Raw genomic sequence first — 22,419 nt, 5'->3', positions numbered from 1 at the left:
TCAGGAGAGGACCCACATAGGCATCTCAAGGAGTTCCACACCGTGTGCTCCACGATGAAACCCCGAGGGGTGACAGAGGAGCAGATTAAGATGAGAGCTTTTCCTTTTTCCTTAGCTGACAAGGCCAAGGATTGGCTCTATTACTTACCGCCGGGGTCCATCGCTACATGGAACGATCTGAAGAGACAATTTATCGAAAAATTCTTCCCAGCTTCGAGGCTAGGCACCATCAGAAAGCAAATCTGTGCCATTCAACAATTCTCGGGCGAGACGCTATATGAATATTGGGAGCGGTTTAATCAACTCTGCGAGAGCTGCCCCAATCATCAGATCTCAGACCAGCTCCTGCTCCAGTATTTCTATTAGGGTTTGCTCCCTATGGATAGAACCATATTAGAGGCAACAAGTGGAGGAGCATTAGAGGATAAAACGTTACGTGAAGCTCGAGATTTGATCTCTAGAATGGCAGCTCATTCTCAAAAATTTGGAGGTAGACAAGATTCAGTTCCCAGTAGAGTGAACGAGGTGGGAAGCTTGAGCCTAGAGGGCCAGATATCAAAATTAACAACTTTGATGAAGCAAGTGGTATTGGGCCAAGTACAAAACACCAAGAAATGCGGCATATGCTTCCTCCAAGGCCAAGCCACCGACGCTTGCCCACAGCTACAAGATGAACCTGATCCGCAAGCAAATGCCATTAGCGGGTTCTCAAATCAGCAAAGGCGGTACGATCCATACTCCAATCAGTACAATTCGGGATGGAGAGATCACCCCAATTTGAGATATGGACAGCAGAATCAGCAGACACCACCACAAGCTTTCAGATATAAGAAACCCGATCCTCCACATAACCAGGAATCAAACTCTTTGACATCATTGGAAGACATCGTCAAGAGCTTAGCAACTAGCACCCTTTCATTTCAAAAAGAGGCAAGGGCGAGCATTTAAAATCTGGAGAATCAAATGTCTCAACTCGCCACCACTGTAAGCAAACTAGAAGGTGCGAAAGGGAAGCTACCATCCCAAACGGAAATAAACCCAAGGGAGAATGCAAGTGCAGTCACGCTAAGGAGTGGGAAGGTGTTGGAACCTGCAGTTCCTTCTAAAAATCGGGCACAAGACAAAATTGATGAGGGTGAAACAAAGAAAGAGAAGTCGGTCGACGAGACAAAGGAAGACATCATTAACACTCCCATCCAAAAGATAGTCATTCCTCCACCATTCCCAAGTCGATTCGCGAGAGCTAAGAAAGAGGAAGCGGAACAAGAAATTCTCGAGACCTTCCGGAAGGCAGAAGTGAACATTCCTCTACTCGACGCGATCAAACAAGTGCCTAGATATGCTAAGTTCCTCAAGGAATTATGCACCAACAAGAGGAAGCTGAGTAAGGGCGAAAAAATAAGTGTGGGGGAGAATGCATCGGCCGTCATCCAAAGGAAATTGCCACAAAAGTGCAAGGATCCAGGTATGTTTACCATTCCATGCACTATAGGTGAGAAAAGAATTGAGAAGGCCATGCTAGATCTAGGTGCATCCATAAATGTCATGCCTTTATCCATTTACAGGACTTTGAATTTAGGGCCTTTGAAGGACACTAAAATTATCATTCAGCTTGCTGATAGGTCTAATTCATACCCAGAGGGAATGATTGAAGATGTGTTAATTAAGGTCAATGAATTCATCTTTCCCGTAGACTTTTATATCATTGACATGGGTGACAAGCACAATTCTAACTCGTCACACATTTTGCTTGGAAGGCCATTCATGAAAACAGCCCGAACAAAAATCGATGTGCATAATGGGACACTTTCTTTAGAATTTGATAAAGAAACGATTACGGGAAAGATACTTTGGAATCTATATCTTGTGTTGATGTAATTGATTCGTTTCTTCGAGATGTGGCAGAACAGATTTTTGTGCAGGATGAGGTCGATTGGGCAATCCAACAAATCAAGGATTATGATGCCCAATGGGAAGAAGATGGAAGAGCAAAAGATTCAATTCAGCCTTTAAAATCACTTATAGATGTGTCGAGAAGGTTTGAAAGTTCAGTTTTACCATTATCGACTTCCACCGATCGGATTCTCCCTTCTATTGTGCAGGCCCCCAAGTTAGAATTGAAGAAGGTTCCAGAGAATTTGAAGTACGTTTATTTGGGTGAAAAGGAGACCTTCCCAGTCATCATCTCAAAGGAACTAACAAAGGTACAAGAAGAACAACTAATTTAGGTTTTGAAAGAGAACCAAACCGCCATTGGATGGACGCTCGCAGACATCAAAGGCATAAGTCCCTCTGGGTGTATGCACCGAATCTTATTGGAGAAAGATGCACAACCAAAGCGAGACCCACAGAGGAAGCTTAATCCAACAATGAAGGAAGTCGTTATGAAGGAAATACTTAAGCTCCTGGACTTAGGAATTATCTACCCCATATCAGACAGTCAATGGGTAAGTCCGACACATGTGGTTCCTAAGAAAACAGGACTCACCTTGGTGAAAAACAAGCGGGGTGAGTTGGTTCCGACAAGAGTGCAGAACGGGTGGCGAATGTGTATTGACTACCGAAAACTTAATGCGGCTACTAGGAAAGATCACTTTCCTTTGCCTTTTATCGATCAGATGCTTGAAAGGCTAGCTGGTAAGTCATACTTTTGTTTTCTCGATGGGTATTCGGGATATTACCAAATAGTGGTAGCACCAGAAGACCAAGAGAAAACAACTTTTACCTGTCCGTTCTGTACTTTTGCTTATCGTCGTATGCCTTTTGGATTGTGTGATGCCCCTGGAACATTTCAACGTTGTATGATGAGTATCTTTTCTGACATGATAGAAAACTGCATAGAAGTGTTCATGGATGATTTTACAGTCTATGGTGATTCTTTTGATCGTTGTTTAGCTAACTTGTCCAAGGTCTTGCACCGTTGTATTGAGTCGAACCTAGTACTTAACTATGAGAAATGCCATTTTATGGTGACTCACGGTATAGTTCTAGGTCATGTGATATCTTCTAGAGGCATTGAAGTTGATAAATCCAAGGTTGATCTAATTTTAAATCTGCCATACCCATCTAACATTCGAGGTATTCGAAGTTTTCTTGGCCATGCAGGTTTCTATCGGCGATTTATAAAGGATTTTTCAAAGATAGCTCAACCATTGTGTCATTTACTTCAGAAGGACACTGATTTTGTATTCGGAAAGAATTGCAGGGAAGCGTTCGATAAGCTCAAGGAGCTCCTTACATTAGCTCCAATCATCCAACCACCTAACTGGAAGCTCCCTTTTGAAATCATGACCGATGCAAGCGACTACGCTGTAGGAGCTGTTTTGGGGCAACGAATGGATAAACGCAGCCATGTGATCTATTATGCCTCCAAAACCTTGGATGCAGCGCAGCGCAACTACTCGACCAAAGAGAAGGAGCTTTTGGCCATTGTATTTGCATTAGAAAAGTTTCGATCATATCTGCTAGGATCGAAAATTGTTGTGTTTACTGATCATGCTGCACTTAAGTTCTTATTGGCCAAGAAAGAGTCCAAACCTCGATTAATTCGTTGGATCCTTTTGCTGCAGGAATTTGACTTAGAGATCAAGGATAGGAAAGGATATGAGAACTTTGTGGTAGACCACCTGAGCCGACTTGTGTGAGATGAGGAACCCCTTCCTATCTCCGACTCCTTCCCAAATGAACACCTCTTTCACGTGCAAGGAGAAGAACCCTGGTATGCCGATTTGGTAAACTTCATTATAACAGGTACATTTCCCCTTGGATTAACTAAGGCAAGACGGAACAAGCTGCGTAGTGACTCTAGATATTACATATGGGATGAACCATATTTATGGAAGTTGTGTAGCGATCAAGTCATACGTCGTTGTGTTCCCAACAATGAGATTCATTCCATCCTAGCACATTGTCATTCATATGCATGTGGTGGGCATTTTGGGCCCAAGAGAACAGCTAGGAAAATTATGGATAGTGGATTCTATTGGGAAACGTTGTTCCGTGATGCACATGGATTTTGTAAGGGTTGTGAAAGGTGTCAAAGAGTCGGGAATATATCTCGTAGGAACGAGATGCCTCAAGTGCCCATGCTATTTTGTGAAGTTTTCGACGTTTGGGGCATGGATTTCATGGGACCTTTTCCTAGTTCATTTGGTTTCAACTACATTTTGCTTGCCGTTGATTATGTCTCTAAATGGGTTGAAGCAAAAGCTACTCGGACTAACGATGCTAAAGTTGTTGTAGGATTCTTGAAGTCTAACATCTTTAGCAGGTTTGGAATTCCACGAGCCATCATAAGCGATCAAGGAACCCACTTTTGCAATCGCTCCGTCGAAGCATTGATGAAGAAGTATGGAGTCCATCACCGTGTAGCCACCACGTACCATCCTCAATCCAATGGCCAAGCCGAGGTGTCCAACCGGGAAGTTAAGAGCATTTTAGAGAAGACGGTCAACCCATCAAGGAAGGATTGGAGTTTGAGATTGGATGATGCGCTTAGGGCCTACAGAACTGCGTATAAAACTCCAATAGGTATGTCACCGTACCGTTTGATTTTTGGGAAGCTTTGTCATTTACCGGTTGAAATTGAGCACAGAGCCTTTTGGGCGGTCAAACAATGCAATATGGATTTGAGGCGTTCCGGTGAGGAAAGAAAATTCCAGTTGCAAGAACTGGAGGAAATCCGCCTTGAGGCATACGACAATGCAGCCATGTATAGGGAACGCGCTAAATTGCTTCATGACAAGGTACTCCTTCGGAAGGATTTCTCCATTGGCCAAAAGGTATTACTCTTTGATTCAAGATTGAAACTCATGCCCGGTAAGTTACGTTCCCGGTGGAAAGGTCCTTTTGTGGTTTATAATGTGTTATCTAATGGGGTTATTGAAATTCAAAACTTGGAGACGAACCAAATTTTCAAAGTGAATGGACATCGATTGAAACCTTTTGTCGAGAATTTTGCAGTGTCTCTATTGGAAGAAATGCGTTTATCGCACCCCATCTACATGGATTAGCAGGTCAACGGCATCGTCGAGCTAACGACATTAAACTAGCGCTAATTGGGAGGCAACCCAATCTTGAATTTTCCATTTTATTTTAGTTTCCCTTATTTTATTTATTTATTTATTTATATATTTTTTTTACGCGGACACATTGCACTGATCGAGTCTTATCCGATTCTCTAGGAACACAGTCCACTTCCTACCTCTTCACTACTGCCGCAGCGCTTAACTCTCCAGCTACCCATGGCGATCCAACACCCGCACTTGGACCGCTACGAGAAAGAACAGAGGCGCCAAGGTCGGATGTTGGAACGCATCCCTATCACCGTCACCACAGCCCCACCAGTCGTAGGGGAGTCTTGTTCCTCTCTCTCTTTTACTTTGTGTCTCTCATTCTGTTTTATAGTTTGTGTTTGCATCTTGCATATTGTGTTGTGTTGTCCACATGGAGGACCATGTGAGTCTTAAGTGTAGGGGGTTTTGTTCTATATGCATATCACTTACATCTCATTGACATTCACATGTTGCATTCTAGATAGTTGCATACTCATGACATTTGCATGATAGGGACCCCCATATGATTAGCAAGATTATACATGTTTGAGTGAGATTAGCTAAGTCATGTGATAGATGAATTGCCTAAGAGAATTAGCCCATAGCTCGAGTTGTGAATCCGGTACCGAAGCGTGTTGATACAGTAAATAAAAAAAAAAACCTATGTGAGGTCTTGGGCCAATGATTGATACACCTCTCTATCAATCAATTTTTTTTCTTGAGTGTGTCATTTCATGATTAAGTACTCTAGAACTTGCTTGGAATCTTGTTGAAATTTGTTTAATTGCAAGCATGGAAATGATGAAGGCATAAGATTATCGATTGAGCCAAACAACCTGCCCATCATGTTTATCCCCTTAGCGAACCCCTTTGAGCCTTGATGACGTGAGCCTTTCCTTTCTTCATCCATATTGCCTTATCCTAAACTATGCACAAGACGTCTTTTTAGAAAAACCATGTTCCCTTTTTCTTCATGATCATAAGGAAAGTCGAGCATTTAGCTTAGATGAATGGGGGAAATGAGTGGTGAATATTTCGTGTGCGAGAACAATGAGATGAGGTTATTTATTCAAAAAAAAATTCAAAAAAAAAAGAAAAAGAAAAGAAAGAAGGGCTGTGCGCACCCGAATTTAATCTCGTCGGGGCACGCATGCGCGCGCCTAAGCAAACGCGGCTTGGGAGTGTCCACCTTCCCGAGGATGCGCGACGGACGCACGTGAGAAGGAGTCGCCACTTGCCATTTTACGACCCGAAGGTCGAGGGCCGGCAAGTTACCCGGGTCTAGGGGTACGGGGTACACCTAAATGCTAAGGCAATGGTCGTACGGAACCGAAAGTTCCGAATTCGGGGGTTCTATTACGTGCGGGCCTATATCCCGCATGCCTTTTCGGTACTCTAGCTTGCTAGGCTTGCCATTTTGTTTATTTACCGCGTGATTTAGAGTTGCGCTCGACTCGTCCGTTTTGACACCGTAAATTCGTTGAAGTGATCAAGTTGGGCCAAGAGTCCGAAAGATGAGTAGGCTTGTGCATCGAGGAATCGGTTCACTATCTTAGCGTTACAGTTCATCGAACCGTGATGGTCGATTCCCTGCGCGAACCGAGACCGCGAGTATTCGAGCTTACTCATCTCTTGGTGATAATAGACCAACTCGACCGATTCGACACTCGGACCTCTCGCCCACCGATCGGGGATCCTTACAAGTGAATGATTATACAAATAAAATCCTCGCGATATTCTCTCGAATAATTACAAAGTACAACTGAATAAGTAAATGGATTCCGATCGGTTTGCATTGGGCCAATATTCCGCTCCGGCTCACCGTGTGTTTTGAATGACTGGTAAACGAATTAAGGCAACGCGGGCTCGAAGAGCCGGGGTTCGGGTCCGATCGAACCGACGGTTTGCAGAAAAACGACTTGTTTCCACTGTAACCGTTGGATCGATCGAGCTCCCGGGTGATATCTAGACACGTTTCACGCGATCAATCCAAATCCGCCTTCCACATAGGCCGTATTCGGAGTGTGACGGTGAATCGAGGCTAGATCCCATTCCGGACTCGGGTTGCACGCGCTCGGTGAGTCAAGAGGCGTTGGACCTCGTGTTCGGTGATTTGGGGCGTTGGACCCCATGTAACACGTGACCTATGGGTTCGGGCCCGAACCGCAATAAATCATCAAAAGCAAGAATAAAACAGAAGAAAACTGATATAACTGACACAATACAGAAAGCAACTGACAATTACTAATAAGTGTCGGTGAATACAAACGAATTATGTATTAGGCCGAATATACGTGATTTAATCAGTTATTATCCGTGGTTGATTGGCAAACAATGCATCTAACCTAGGCAAACATAGAGGGCGGGCTAGGATAAGGTTCTAAGCCAATTACATGTGTGTGTTTGTTTTACGACTCTTATTCAGTTAAGTGTCACTGCGGTTTCACCGAATTAACCAAACTCGTGTTTTGACTCTAGATGGGAATCTAATATTCCACCTATCCATTATCTAATGTTTGATTAAGTCGGGTGCACAATTAGTCCGGTTCTTGGTGTTTTGTAACTGAAATAAAATGTTCCCCGCCGAATCTACGATAGGAAGATAAAAACACCGAAAATGGACGGAATGGGCCGTGCAAATGAGACTCGCACCCAGACGGGTTGCTCCTCCCCGTCCATAGATCGAGGTGTTTCCAACTTCCTAGCGCCTAGGGCATCGGTGAATCATGGAATGACGGTCATGCCCTTGGATGATAAAATTGTGACGTTCGTATATAAATTGGAGATTTGCGTCACACGGAGGAGCCTAAGGACTCTCGTGCCCCGACTCGGGCCGCCTCAAATTGGGCCCGGACCCGAGTCACGGCGCGTGAGTACTCACTAGACATTGATTCCATTCGTGTCACGTGTCTCGGTATTTTGAAATTGTGAATTTTGGTGAAAAAGGGCGTTCACGTCGTTCCGTAAATCATCGATGCGTTTACGAATTAATAATCAATTTGTCCAATTATTTAGTCCGAGTGATTTAATTAATCAAATGATGCGTCCCATTTCTCGTTTGTGGAATGGTTTAGTGATTGAGTTAAACCTTGATTATTATGGGCTAATGAGATGATTGTTCGGGGTTAATGCGCCTAACATGTAAATTAATCGTGAAGCTAATGATTTAAACAAAAAAATATAATTGCAATCAATTCCAAGAATCGGTTTTAATCGTTTCTTGCATGCGTAAGACGCCAAACATAATAAGAACACACACATTTACAAAGTCGATGCCACCATGGTCTTGGAATCACAAATAAACATGCAATACAAACACAAGCATGATATATAATGGAATCAATAAAATGGCATCGGCGCGAAAAACGAGGTAAATCGTAAACGTAATAAACATGAAAACAGAGTTGGATCAGGGTCAAGGGGTCTATTTTGGATCTAGATTCAGTTTGGAGAGGGCTAAATTAGACAAAAAAAAAACAGTGTGATCTGATTTGTCGAATATATGAAAAGTTCGGTAAATAATTTTTATTTGGAATTTCAGCGCCCATAAAAATATGAAATTTTGTGTGGAACCTTAAAATAACATCAGGAATGTGTGGTAAAAATTTCAGTTCATTTTGAAGTCGGATGGTTCGCGAGATCTATCAAAATCACACCGGAAACACCGAAATAACGGGTAAACATTTTTTATCCGGAGATCCAGTGCACGGAAAAATCTGAAATTTTGTATGGGGACTTAAAATAACATCAAGTGTCTGTGGTAAAAATTTCAGCTCATTTCGAACTCGGATGGTTCACGAGACATATCAAAATCTGGCCGAGAATACCGAAATAACGGGTAAGCATTTTTTATCCAGAGATCCAGTGCACAGAAAAATCTGAAATTTTTTATGGGGACTCAAAATAACATCAAGTGTCTGTGATAAAAATTTCAGCTCATTTAGAACTCGGATGGTTCACGAGACATATCGAAATCTGTCCGAGAATACCGAAATAACGGGTAAACATTTTTTATCCAGAGATCCGACGCCCACAAAAATCTGAAATTTTATGTGGGGACTTAAAATAACATCAAGAGTCTGTGGTACAAATTTCAGCTCATTTCGAAGTCGGATGGTTCACGAAGTTGCTCAAGGGCCAAACCCGGGATCTATGGAAAATCATGCGAAATGAGCCCCTAACACCTCATATCAAACAAATATCGAAGAACCTACCTTCTCTAAGTCATAGAGGAGTCTTACCTAGCCTCGGAACACGAGGAAGGAGTCGGAGAAGTGGCCATGGGAGTCGCAAGACTCGGCTTGAAGTCGCGGAAGTGAGCAATCCGAGAGAAAACAGCCGCAGCTAGTCTCGGGAGAACGGCTTGGCACGCGAGCTCCGGGCACGGCACGGTGCGGGGTCGGGCTCGTTGGACTCCTAAGAGACGGATCTAGATGGCCGTGGGCAGCCCCGAGCGTGCCAAAGCCTAAATGAACCCGAAAGTGTGAGAGAGAGTTCGGTAAAAATGAATGGAACCCGGTATGGGGGAACAAGTGAATGGTGGTTGTGCACGGTTGATCGGCCCTCGGATCGTGACCACCTCTTCACGAGAGAGGGTGAGGGTTGTGAGGAACCCTTTGAACGTGATGGCACGACTCTCCGAAGTCGTGGGAAGAAATGCTACGTCGGGAAGCTCGGTATCACGTGGGTGACGTTATCGGGACCCGACTCTCTTCACGGCTGGAACACGACGATGGAGGCCTCAAATGGAGAATCTAAGCCCGGAAATGGACTTAGGAGGTGGAAAATATGTAGGCTAGGGAGTTTGGTGATTTTTGGTTTAAGTCGGGTCGGGTGGTTACCGGAATACCGGGTGGTTTTTCGGCGGTTTTGGCCGGTTTCGGCCTTGGCAAGGGGTGGCACGAGCTATGGGAGTGGGCTGAAAGTTGAGAGGACTTTAGAGAGAAGTTGGCTTGAGAGAGAGTGAGAATTGAGGAAGTGATTAAGTCAAATGATGAAAGGGAACTTATAGGGAGCTCTAACGGTGTGATTAAGTGAAGTTAAGTGTGGTTAAAGGGCTTAAACATGGGCTGCCGAAATTATAGGGGCATTGATGAGGGGAAAATGTCATATTGAGTGTAGGGGAAGCAAGAGGAGTGATGGGTGTGATGGATGGATGATGGGAGGTGATGGATGTGAGTGTGTAAGAGGAAGTGATGGGTGTAAGAGCCAAAATTCAAATTGTGTGGAGGGGGGCTTTGGAGCCGACGGTGGAAGGGGAGGAGCCGACGGCTTGGGGCTGTCCATTCGAGCCGAGGGTTGAGCCGTGGCTTGGGATTGAGCCGCGGCTTGATGGCTTGGCTTGGCTAGGCTGTGGGTCCCATTCGGTTGAGAGAAAAGCCGGGAAATGCTTGAAACTTAATTGAGCGCGCGTCCGATCTCCGATGTCCAATTAATTTATGGATTTGGAATGCTTGAATGACGAGGATTTGAATGAGCTTAATATCGCCATGCGTTGTGTGGACGAACGTTCGGGCGACTCGACGCCTCGAGAGTCGATTTTTTGCCTCGTTTGGACATTCGGAGTGGAGTTTAGTGCCCCTCGACCCCCGATTGACCTTTGTGCATCCTATCATTCATTTTGACGATCCTTTTGCCCCGTGAGGGATTGTTGGCTCGTCATCCTCGATCGGGGACCGTTGGCCCGGGGAGACCTAGGGACCTTTACCGGATTTTCTCGGCGTGCCCTGAATGCCTTGAGGTGCTTGGAGATTATTGTGAGGTACTCAGAGATCCTCGTGGTCTCTGCTTTCCGTGGAAATACCCGAAGGCTAGCTGGGAGGCGCTCGTGACCACTGAAACGTACTTCGGGAGACTGAGCCGGACTCCGGAAGGTTGTCTGAAGCTTGTTCCCCGGCCCTGGTGGTCCCCGGGTGCCTGTAGGCCCGTTTTGAGGGGCCGCTTGCTAGTCAGTGGGGCGAACCCCGGGAGCTATGTCAGAAAAGGCGTCCGTGGGGGATCGGGGTGTCCCGGCTCAAGCAGGACGTCCTGGAAATGCGTCCGAACGCGTCATTGGTCGTTTTGGCACTGAGGGGGATTTTTGGAGCCCCATATTGGGCACCTTTCGGTGCTTCGGTGACTCTGTGATGAATAGTGCCACAGTGCCGGCTCCGCCGTCTTCGAGATTCCTCGTTCGTCCGTTCTTCTGACTGCTCTCTTCCGTTTCTCTCAGTGGATTGTGCTCTTCTCTTACTGTCCATGATCTCGTGCCTGCCCATTGGCTTCCGATTGCCGGGTGATGAATAGTGCCCCGGGCCTCGGTTGGGGATCCTCGCATGGGGAGCCGGTGGGCCAAAATGGGGTGCTGACAAGGGCTGTAAAAAAAAAGAAGAAGAAGAAAGAAAGGCTGCAAATGAAAATGATCAAAAGAAAGAAGAAAAAAAGGTGCTCATCCATATCGGTATCAATTGCACATCATCATGGGATCTGGAATATAGGGAGAAATGTGTTAATTTGTTTGAATCGTGTTCTAGTAGTCTAAATGCTCTGCTTTTCTTATGGTTGTCTTGTGCTTATATGAACCTGAATTTTTCCACCTCTTTTTGTCCAAGCTACATTACATTCAGAAAAAGTCTTTCAGATTCATGTCTTGCAAGTTATTTATAGTGGAGATGAGATGTAAAAGCAAGCTTATGGTAGTGCATGCTCATGAAATTGGATTTGAGTGACAAACACATAGCCTAAACACTTGAGAGAGAGCGCATACACATCCCTAGTGAGGATTTACTATGTCAACATGTTAGGCGACGTTTCTTGGAGTAAGAGGGAAGTTCATTTATGCAATTTTATGCTCTCAAATGATTTAGTTGTATACTCATTTGGGTATGTATCGTCTTGTTAATATTGGGGAGCTAGATTTTTCTTTGATATCTTACTCGAGGACGAGCAATGTTTAAGTGTGGGGGAATTTGATAAGAGAGGATTTGTCCATGAAATGGGTAAAATTTAGACTCGGTTTTATGTTGTTTTCATGGTATCTGATGCTTGGATGACGATTTACAGGAAAAATTGTGCAAGAAAAGAATTGAAGGCAATTTGATGCATGTTCGGGATGAATTGGAGACCATTGAAGTATCAAGATGGAACTTACAAGGATACAAGGACTTCTGGTTAGTGGTGCACCACGTGCACAACCGATCCGAGAGGGAGTTTAGAATCAATTCTCGATTTATTTGCAAATCTTAGGATTCCCTTTCAGTTACAATGGGAGTTTTTTAGGAAATCTTTAAGATATGTTCATTATTTGTTTCCTATTTTTGAGGGAGATATAAAAACCTATGGATCATCTAGGTTTAGGGTTTTTTTTCTGGAAGTTTAGTTTTCTGTGGAAAGAAACTGGGAGAGGAGGCTGGCGGCTGCGGAGTGTTCCTCCAACGATCATCAGTTTTCATGGATCCCTGCATAGCCATGCGTGGCTAATTTGTTTCATTTGACTTGAGAACGGAAACTTCACGGTTTGGTTGTGAGGAGCAGGTTTTAATATTTCGATTTCAGCACTTATTTATTCTTGGATGTCATCGTTACAAGTATTCTGTCATGGTTGTGAATAGGATATTTGTAAATTAGCTTATCGACGACTACTACGGTGTTTGTAGAAATCGATTCGAAGCAAGACTAATTAGGAACAAACGGTAGTTGCTGCCCTAATTGGTTAGAGAATGATAGGACGAGTCAATTAATTGATGAATCGATTAATTGCTCGGGTTAAGGCATCCTTGCGCTTAAAGCTGTCGCTTAGTTAATTAGGGAATCGGTTGATACCTTGTTAACTAGTTGATGAACTTACTAGTTAGACGGTGTTTTGACTAGTTAGAATTTAGATGCTAGTTGATTCCTTGCGGTCGCGGGAATCGAATCTTAGCTGCTGAAATTTACATTCTGATGCTTCTATGATCAACCAAACGCTAGGTGGTTTTCGAACTCAAGTCATACGTCTCTCGATTATTGATTACTTACTCTCCCTTGCACTTTTAAATTGTTTTTGCTGCAATTTAGTTTCTTGATTATCAAAATTCCCCTATCATTACTTTGCTAGCTCATTGGTTTAGAGAATCTTTTAGCCTCCTTTGGGATTTCGACTCAGCTCTCACCCTTTTCTTACTACAAGTTTTGGGGAAACCGATTTTATTTTCGGGGCTTCGACAGGCCTTGCCACCCGGTGGGTCTTCATGTACTCAAGATGATTGGGTACGTCGAGACTCTGGGAAGATTGGGATTTCCTCAGGGTCAAGAGTTGGCCACAGATTTAGTCCTACTGTCGCTGCCCAGCAGTTATAGTTAGTTCATCATGAGCTATAATATGAATGACTACAATAAACCATTGCCTGAACTGCTTAACATGTTGAGAACAGCTGAGCATGATATCAGCAAGGGGACGTCCATTCTAATGGTCCAGGGGACCAAAAGAAAGGGCAAGGGCAAGAGTAAAGGCAAGAGGGCTAAAGGTGCATCCAAGTATGACTTGGGTGCGTTGAAGCCTAAAGCCAAGGTGGCGAAGAATGATTACTGCTTCCATTGTGGTAACACTGGACATGGAAGCGGAATTGTAAGGTATACCTGGAGGAGTTGAAGAAAAAGAAGGGAAGTGAGACTTCTTCCACTTCAGGTATCCATGTTATAGAGATCAATGTATCTACTACTTCTACATCTTGGGTATTAGATACCGGGTGTGGTGCTCATATTTGTGGAAATATGCAGGACCTAAAGGACAGTAGATCGTTGGCAAAGGGCGAGGTGGACCTACGAGTTGGAAATGGAGCAAGAGTTGCTACATTAACTGTAGGGACTTATCACCTAGTTTTGCCTATTGGGCTAGTATTAGATCTTAACGACTGTTATTATGTACCTGCTATTAGTAGAAACATAATATATGTTTCTTGTTTGGACATGAAGGGATTTTGTTTCACTATCAAGAACAAGTGTTGTTCTATGTACATGAATGATGTATATTATGGCAGTGCACATTTAAGTAATGGTCTGCATGTTCTTGATCTAGATACGCCTATTTATAATGTGGAAACCAAACGGCTCAAATCTAATGATTCGAACCCGACTTACCTCTGGCATTGTCGTTTAGACCATATTAGCGAGAATCGCATCTCTAGACTCCATAAGGATGGATTACTGGACTCGTTTGATTTAGAATCGATCGAGACATGCGAACCTTGCTTAATGGGAAAATGACTAAGGCCCCTTTTACCAGAAAAGGTGAGTGAGCTAGTGATCATCTGGCTCTCATACATACTGATGTATGTGGACCAGTGAACAAGCTTGCTAGAGGTGGGTATCTCTACTTCATTACATTTACTGATGATTTCAGTAGATTTGGATATGTGTATTTGATGAAACACAAATCTGAATCCTTTAAAAAGTTCAAAGAATTTAAGAATGAAGTGGAGAATCAGTTGGGTAAGAGTATTAAAGTTCTTCGATCAGATCGAGGAGGTGAATATTTGAGCTATGAGTTCGCTGACTATCTTAAACAGTGTGGGATTTTATCTCAACTGACTCCACCTGGAACACCACAGTGGAATGGTGTAGCTGAAAGGAGGAATCGAACTTTATTAGATATGGTTCGATCTTTGATGAGTCATGCAAACTTACCTTACTCCTTCTGGGGATATGCTCTACAGACAGCTGCTCTCATATTAAACAATGCTTCGTCGAAATCAGTTGAAAGGACACCATATGAGATGTGGTATGGGAAGCGTCCCAAGATGTCTTTTCTAAAGATATGGGGTTGCGAAGTTTATGTGAAGAGATTGTCTTCGGATAAGCTTGGCCCTAAATCGGACAAATGTTACTTTGTGGGGTATCCTAAGGAAACTCGAGGATACTATTTCTATAATCCCATCGAGGGCAAAGTGTTTGTTGCTCGAACTGCGGTATTCCTTGAGAAAGAGTTTCTCTCCAAAGGAACTAGTGGGAGGAAATTATAACTTGGGGAAGTTCTACTACAAAATGACATTGACCAATCGACGGTTGAGGTTGCAGAGCAAGTACCACAAGGTGTTGTGGCACAATCTTCTGCACATGTGACACGGGAGTCTCGCAAGTCTAGTAGGATACATCATGAGCCCGAGAGATATGGATTTCTCGTGACTCAAAACAATGACGTATTGCTCATAGATGATGATGAGCCTACAACCTATGCGGAAGCCGTAATAGGCCCTGACTCTGAGAAATGGCTAGTGGCCATGAGATCTGAGATGGAGTACATGTACACTAACCAAGTATGGATTTTGGTTGATCCACCTGAAGGGGCAAAACCCATTGGGTGTAAGTGGGTCTTCAAGAAGAAGACTGACATGGACGGTAATGTGATTACCTTTAAGGGCCGACTTGTGGCAAAAGGTTTCAGACAAGTTCATGGTGTTGACTATGACGAAACTTTTTCCCCGGTGGCTATGCTCAAATCCATAAGGATCTTGCTTGCAATTGCAGCTTATTATGATTATGAGATCTGGCAAATGGATGTCAAAACTGCTTTCCTGAACGGGAAGCTCCTCGAGGATGTGTATATGACACAACCTGAGGGTTTTGTCGATCCACATAGTGCCGGAAAGGTTTGTAAGCTACAACGGTCTATTTATGGGCTGAAGCAAGCTTCTAAGAGCTGGAATCTTCGTTTTGATGATGCAATCAAAGAGTTTGGTTTCATCAAGAATGAAGATGAACCCTGTGTTTACAAGAAGGTTAGTGAGAGCATAGTAATCTTCCTGGTGTTATATGTAGATAACATACTTCTGATAGGGAATGACATTCCTTCCCTACAGTCTGTAAAGACTTGGTTGGGAAGGTGTTTTTCTATGAAGGACTTAGGCGAAGCTACCTACGTGCTAGGTATTAGGATCTATAGAGATAGATCCAGGAGACTGCTTGGCCTAAGTCAGAGTGCATACATAGATAAAGTGCTTCGGCGTTTTAGCATGCAGGATTCTAAGAAAGGGTCGCTGCCTATGTTACATGGCATAAGCCTTTCGAAGGCTCAGAGTCCTTTTACTCGAGAGGAGAGGGACCGCATGAATAGGATTCCATATGCGTCGGCTATTGGATCCATCATGTATGCTATGTTATGCACTCGATCCGATGTCTCGTACGCTTTGAGTATGACGAGTCGATACCAATCAGATCCAAGTGAGAGACACTGGATCGCAGTAAAGAACATCCTTAAGTACTTACAAAGGACTAAGGAGATGTTTTTGGTATATGGAGGCGAAGAAGAGCTCGTTGTAAGAGGTTACACCGATGTTAGCTTCCAGACCGATAAGGACGACAGTAGATCGCAGTCAGGGTATGTGTTCTGCCTGAATGGAGGTGCTGTGAGTTGGAAGAGTTCCAAACAGGAGACAGTAGCCGACTCTACTACAGAGGCCGAGTATATTGATGCCTCTAACGCTGCAAAAGAGGCCGTTTGGATCAAGAAGTTCGTGACAGAACTTGTTGTGGTTCCTAGCATCGTAGACCCAGTGGATCTCTATTGTGACAACAATGGAGCCATTGCGCAAGCTAAGGAACCCAGGTCTCACCAGCGATCCAAACATATACTCAGGCGCTTCCATCTCATTCGCGAGATCATCGACAGAGGAGATGTGAAGATATGCAGAATACCAACAGATGAGAATCTCGCAGATCCACTTACGAAGCCTCTTGTGCAACGCAAGCACGAGGCTCACACTAGATCTATTGGCATTGGACATATGCCAGATTGGCTCTAGTGCAAGTGGGAGATTGTTAGGAATTGGTGTATGCCCTAGAGGTAATCTATCATCAGTTCCGTAATATGACATGTATTTCATTATAATACGAGGCATTTCTATTATTGTGTAGATTGCGCTAAATATGATTCTACACAATAATGTCCTTGGAATAGTAGGTTCAATAGGCATCAAGTGTGACTTGATTGTGAGATCCTATAATTACCGAACATTATTCCTAAATGTCCCTAGTCAAAGTATTATCGTTAAGGACAACGATAATACGGTTAGATTAATGTGGGTGTTGATTGATGACCAAGTCTCACAGGTCATGGATATGGAGATATCAAGTCACACCACATGTATACATTAAGAGTAATGTGTATTGGACTGACCCGCCATGAGATTGCTACATGGGTTGTTACGTGACCATCATTAGCATATCTCAAAGTGACTATAGTGTAATGGTCCTTTGACTTGAGGTCACCATGGATTCCTACATGTAATGTCATATACTTTGATACTGTCCACACCACCGTAACAGGCTGGTTAGAAAGACAGTTATTGGGTATATCACAGAGCATGGAGAGAAATGTGAGTGATCGAGATAGGATTTGTCCCTCCTACGAAACGGGAGCGACATCTCACGGCCACTTGGTGGTTAAGTCTAAAAGTGTATGCATACCCAAATGAGTCGATATAGCGATATCGAGCTCATTTGTTCTGATAGACTTACCCGGTAAACCAAGAAAAAGAGATATTGAGCCATACAAGGATGTCATCGACCATGCCTTGGGCTCAATAGAGATATAGAGGACAAATGGATTATATTACACGGTAACGTAGGTCACAAGGTTCGTCGAGAAATTGACTTTCCAATTACTTGAGTAATAGTGACGCATTGCTAGATGCCGCTCACTGTTTGTAATATTGAAATAGAGATTTCGATATTACTGTCAACGTAATTAGGAACCTACAGGGTCACACACTACGACTAAATTGACGAGATATTTTGAAATAATAAAATCGTCTAATTGAGATTAGATGATTTATGGTGTGACCGATTAATCGGATATTTAATGAGATTAAATTTGTCGATTAATTAGACTCGATTTATTAGATTAAATGGACCAAATTGATACACGATGCATATGATGACACATGGCTTTTATTTGGATGGACATGTGTATGGACACATGTCACTTGGGAAAATTAATTCCCTTTTATCCCACACCGGCCGTGCATGTCCAAGGCCACCCCAAATTTGCTTATAAAATGGGGAAGTCTTGGGTAGATGTATGTAATATATATATGTTACAGTGTGTGAATATATATATGTGATATATATGCATGCATAAGCATATACATATATACAAGTGTGTACGTGTATAATTGTAGGAAAATTCAAGTTGAATTGTTCAACTTTAATTAATCCTACTAGTTTAATAAATTTCGGGTGTCGCATCGGTGATTCTTTCGAGTGTTGGTCGTTAACACCGCCGATCTCGAAGACTCGTCGACAAAGTCGGTGTGGATACCGGTAGAGGCGTCACGCGTGGGACGCTAGGTACCTATGGGTCGCATCCCACGATCGATTTTAGGCAACTCAGGTTAGACAAGGGTTCGAAGTAGGGGTACGGCGCACAGTTCGACTGTCGTTTAGGCCTTGAAAAGAATCCCGCCCGATTTCAAGGAATTGACACCCTTGAGTCGGGGCCCCCCATCCCTAGGTAGCATGGTCCCTGTAGCACTGAACCATGCATCGTGCTATGCTTCCATGCAAGCCTTCTACCCAACTCCGGCAACAGTCTATCGAGTCGGCCTGCGAGCCACTTGAGTCTTTTCCATTTCAAGAGCGGTGTACATGTACCTTGTAATTTTTATTAAGCCGTGGGCATTTATTTTTCGCACTCATGCATCATACAGTTTTCAAAATTAGGATGTCATTCGCATTGATGAGTCCTAAGCTTGGTAATGAGGCAGTTCGGTAGCCTACAGACAGTCCCCGAGGACACGGCACGGTACCTAGGTTTGAACACACTTGGCGGGAGGATCAGACGTCCGTAGATTGCCAAAGTGATATCCAACAGGTCCTATCCGCATGGCGCACTGTGGTCACAGAGCTACCTTACTTTCCCGAACACCCTACTAGGATGAACGGGATTTTCAGGCTACGGAAGAGTACATCCTCCGTTTCTACCGGCGGAGTTCGTTAGTACACGAAGATTTCACCGGCTCTCCACAACCTGAGGGTAGCACACCATATGGGGCACCCTCAACTTCTAGCATCACCGTCCAAGCGGAACTCACTAGTCTTAGGTCCGAGAGGGACCGCCTTCGTTGGGAGGTTGCCGAGAAAGATGAGCAACTCATCGATCAGCGCCAGCTTCAAAGGGAGCTCGCCCAAGCACGCGCCGAGTTACAGAGACGCGATCAGGAGTTGGCACGTGTGAACGTTACCATGGAGGTCCCCACCCATCTTAGGATAGATATCTCCACTAGGCTTTCGCCTGGAATTGGTGTTTTCCGTGGCAATGCTCACTTGTGCCCCGAACGGGATGGAAGATCGACTTAAGGATTTATTTTCCAAATTGCATTGTATTTTAAACTCTTTGAATCAATGCGAACGACAACATTAGCTTTCAAAACTCACGCATTACATACATTTGATATATTTATTGTCTTGCGGCTACAACGCATTTCCGCACGATAGACAAGTCGTGCCCACTTTCGCGGGCAGGCGACTCGCGGCCTTCACCCTTCCTCCACGGCAAGACGAGCTGTGGCTCGAGGGCCGATCAACCTTCCCAGGTGAATTTAACCAACACTAACTTCTTCCTAACAGAGAGTGTCACCGCGTGATTGGACGCACATCCCTCCGCGTGACCCCGCGCATCTACCAGCGATCGAGCGCGCCTCACACATGTCCAAACATGTTTGCACCAACTCATGCACGCGTGCTCAATGTATCGATGCACGTCTCTTGGTGCGCTCGCACGATGCCTACCAGGCCAGTTCGCTTCCCTACACCCTTGCATTGGAATTGCGAACAGTTCATGCTCCTTCATTGTTTCCTTCTTCCATTGCAGGAAATCCCCAATAAGAAGGCAGCCTGAATACTGAACCACCACAATTGAGGCAACAAACGTCTCTCATCCAGCTCCTTGGGATTTCAACACTGAGTTCCTACCCTCCCTCCGCAAAGAATGCGAGAAAATCAGAGTCGTTGCTTTGCAGCGCCCTGCGCTATTCCTCAGCATTGACCTTTGCTTTTGCATCTCTTGTACTTTCTTATCAAGCTGCATTTATTGCATCGGGCTCCGGCCCTGCATTTACTGCATCGGGCTCAGGCCTTGCATCGAGCTTTGGCCCTGCATTGGGCTCCGGCCCTGCATTTACTGCATCGGGCTCAGGCCCTGCATTTACTTCATCGGGCTCCGGCCCTGCATTTACTACATCGGGCTCTAGCCCCACGTTTACTGCATTGGGCTCAGGCCCTGCATCGGGCTCCGGCGCCGCGTTTACTGCATTGGGCTCCGGCCCCACATCGGGCTCCGGCCCTACATCGGGCTCCGGCCCTGCATTTACTGCATCGGGCTTCGGCCCTGCATCGGGCTCCGACCCTACATTTACCTCATCGGGCTTTGGCTCCACTTTTGGGCTTCGGCCCTGTATCGGACCTCAGTCCTGCATTTACCGCTTTCGGGCCCCAGCCCAACATTTACTGCTTTTGGGCTCCGGCGCCGCATTTACTGCTTTCAGGTTTTGACATCTCGCATTTATTGCTTTCAGGCTCATCTAAAATCCAAAATCGACTTTGATTCAAATTCATCCAAGCGATACTCTGAGGAGCAAGTCTAATCCTTCAACTGCAAAGATCGGAAGTGATAGCTCCACAAACAGAGCATGACCCAACTCTCGATCGCAGGAGATACCAGTACGTTCATGCCTCCGATCAAAGAATGGATCTCACCCGTCCTCTGTCGTCGCCGCTGACTAAGCATTGGAACAACATGCGCAGTCTTCCTTAAACTCTCTTTTGCTTTAATTTAAATCCATTCCTACAAATCGGTTCCCGACATGAACAAATCCTTCAAACAGGACATTAGGACAGTCTTTGAGACGCCCTATTAGTTCTGTTGGACATGTTCGACTCGCATGTCCTCATGGGACCCGGCTCCTCGAGCCTTCCCTAGGACGGCTGCGCAGGCCTACTCGCAATTAGGGAAAATATGCTTATGTGACCTCAGTCACGGTTTAACCACTCTAGAGTGGTGATGACCAAATTCCTGGACACAAATGTCGTCTGCACGTGGCACCCCATGGGTCGCGGGCGGGGCAAAAAGGGATTTTCCCATAGGACCACCTCACATTTCTTACTACATATTCACCCGCATAATCGCCTAATGCGTTGTCTTCTTTGTCATCCTTTACAGGGGCACATTGACCACAGGCAAAGAGCGATGCACGAGTTCACACTTTCCCGAGAACTTGTCTCGGACCCTTTCCTTATACTTTAACGAGGGAGGTGTCCAACGATGAGGTACCCCCTATGAAGTCGAAGACGAGGACAATCGAACGAATCACTCAGCATTTATGCAACTGTCTTCCTTGAACATCCAGTGACTTCAGCAGCGTGCACCCTCCAAGAAGCACGTACTGCAAAGAATAGCAAGAGATGATTGAAGATATCGCACAAGGCGCCTACCATAGGCCATTTCCACAAAATGAAGACCGGGGCATCCCCGATTAACATTCACACCGAGGCAACCTCGGTTCCCTATTCACGGGGCAATTTGACATTTTCTTTTCCTAGACAACAGGGGAAATTCACATGTAACGCTTGCAAGGGCAAATGACACGAAGTTCAGCTTTTAAGTGCACAGGAGTCAAACTTCCAAGAAAGCCGGTCCTCACAAAATAGGGCTAGCAACATGCAACGAGTCTCCACGAGGCGAAGCGCACCAAAGCGGCCTTGACGATGCAAAGTCTAGGAGTTTCGAACAAAGACATGGGGCATTAAACAAACCCCAGCTGCAAGAAAAAAAACAGAGCGGAAAGAAGCGGGAAAAACCCGCCAATGAAGAGAGAGAGAAAAGAAGCGGGAAAAACCCGCCAGCCAACAAAAAAAAGGCAATGCCGTGGTTCATCAAAAGCACCGACACCGCTAATCCTGAGAAATCAACAAACCTTGACAAAAAGCGGAGCAGCAGATACAACTCCTCGACGGAGACAAAAAACAATGCATTTGGAGGTTGAATCCTTCAAACCCTTTGCCCTTGCAAACTCGAGAGATAAAAGAATCGAGCCCGCTAGATTGAAAACCCATTTTGGGGCGGCCTAGGCAAAAGCTAGGGTAAAAGAGAGGCACGACTGGAAACCCTTTGGGGCGGTTGTGGCAAAAGGAGAGCTCTTCCTCTTTAGGTTGAGAGGTGCAGCCTCGAGGTGGGTAACCGTATCAAAAGGAGAGCAAAACAAGAGATAGATAAAATTGGCCCCTAGTCTCTCACACATCGTGCAGATAAGGGATCGCCAAGGGAAGTGGCCAGGTTATCTATTCCAACACGATCCCCGATCGGCTCTCCAATACCATTCAACCGTCCAAGAGGGAACCTTCCTCAAGCATAGTA

General features: G+C 44.8%; 1 protein-coding gene across 1 annotated transcript; it reads left to right on the top strand.

Annotated features, from left to right (window-relative positions):
- The first annotated feature begins 963 nt into the window (after positions 1-963).
- Positions 964-3,644, top strand: LOC116190014. Its single transcript, XM_031519684.1, has 6 exons — positions 964-1,465; positions 1,906-2,204; positions 2,322-2,447; positions 2,619-2,637; positions 2,830-2,979; positions 3,106-3,644. The coding sequence occupies exons 1-6, from the start codon at positions 964-966 to the stop codon at positions 3,642-3,644; spliced, it is 1,635 nt and encodes a 544-aa protein (XP_031375544.1).
- Positions 3,645-22,419: the final 18,775 nt, after the last annotated feature.

This window comes from Punica granatum, unplaced genomic scaffold, assembly GCF_007655135.1.
Source record: "Punica granatum isolate Tunisia-2019 unplaced genomic scaffold, ASM765513v2 Contig00092, whole genome shotgun sequence".
In the NCBI taxonomy this organism is placed as follows: domain Eukaryota; kingdom Viridiplantae; phylum Streptophyta; class Magnoliopsida; order Myrtales; family Lythraceae; genus Punica; species Punica granatum.
The sequence above is the reverse complement of the archived record's forward strand: the minus strand, read 5'-3'. Positions and strand labels throughout refer to the sequence as shown.

What these genes read in the sequence shown, in the direction of transcription:
- LOC116190014 (XM_031519684.1), top strand. Translation starts at nt 964, where the DNA reads ATGTCTCAACTCGCCACCACTGTAAGCAAACTAGAAGGTGCGAAAGGG. An exon ending in ACAAAAGTGCAAGGATCCAG is followed by an intron (nt 1,466 to 1,905) that starts GTATGTTTACCA and finishes GAGATGTGGCAG; the next exon opens with AACAGATTTTTGTGCAGGAT. An exon ending in CCATTTTATGGTGACTCACG is followed by an intron (nt 2,980 to 3,105) that starts GTATAGTTCTAG and finishes TTGGCCATGCAG; the next exon opens with GTTTCTATCGGCGATTTATA.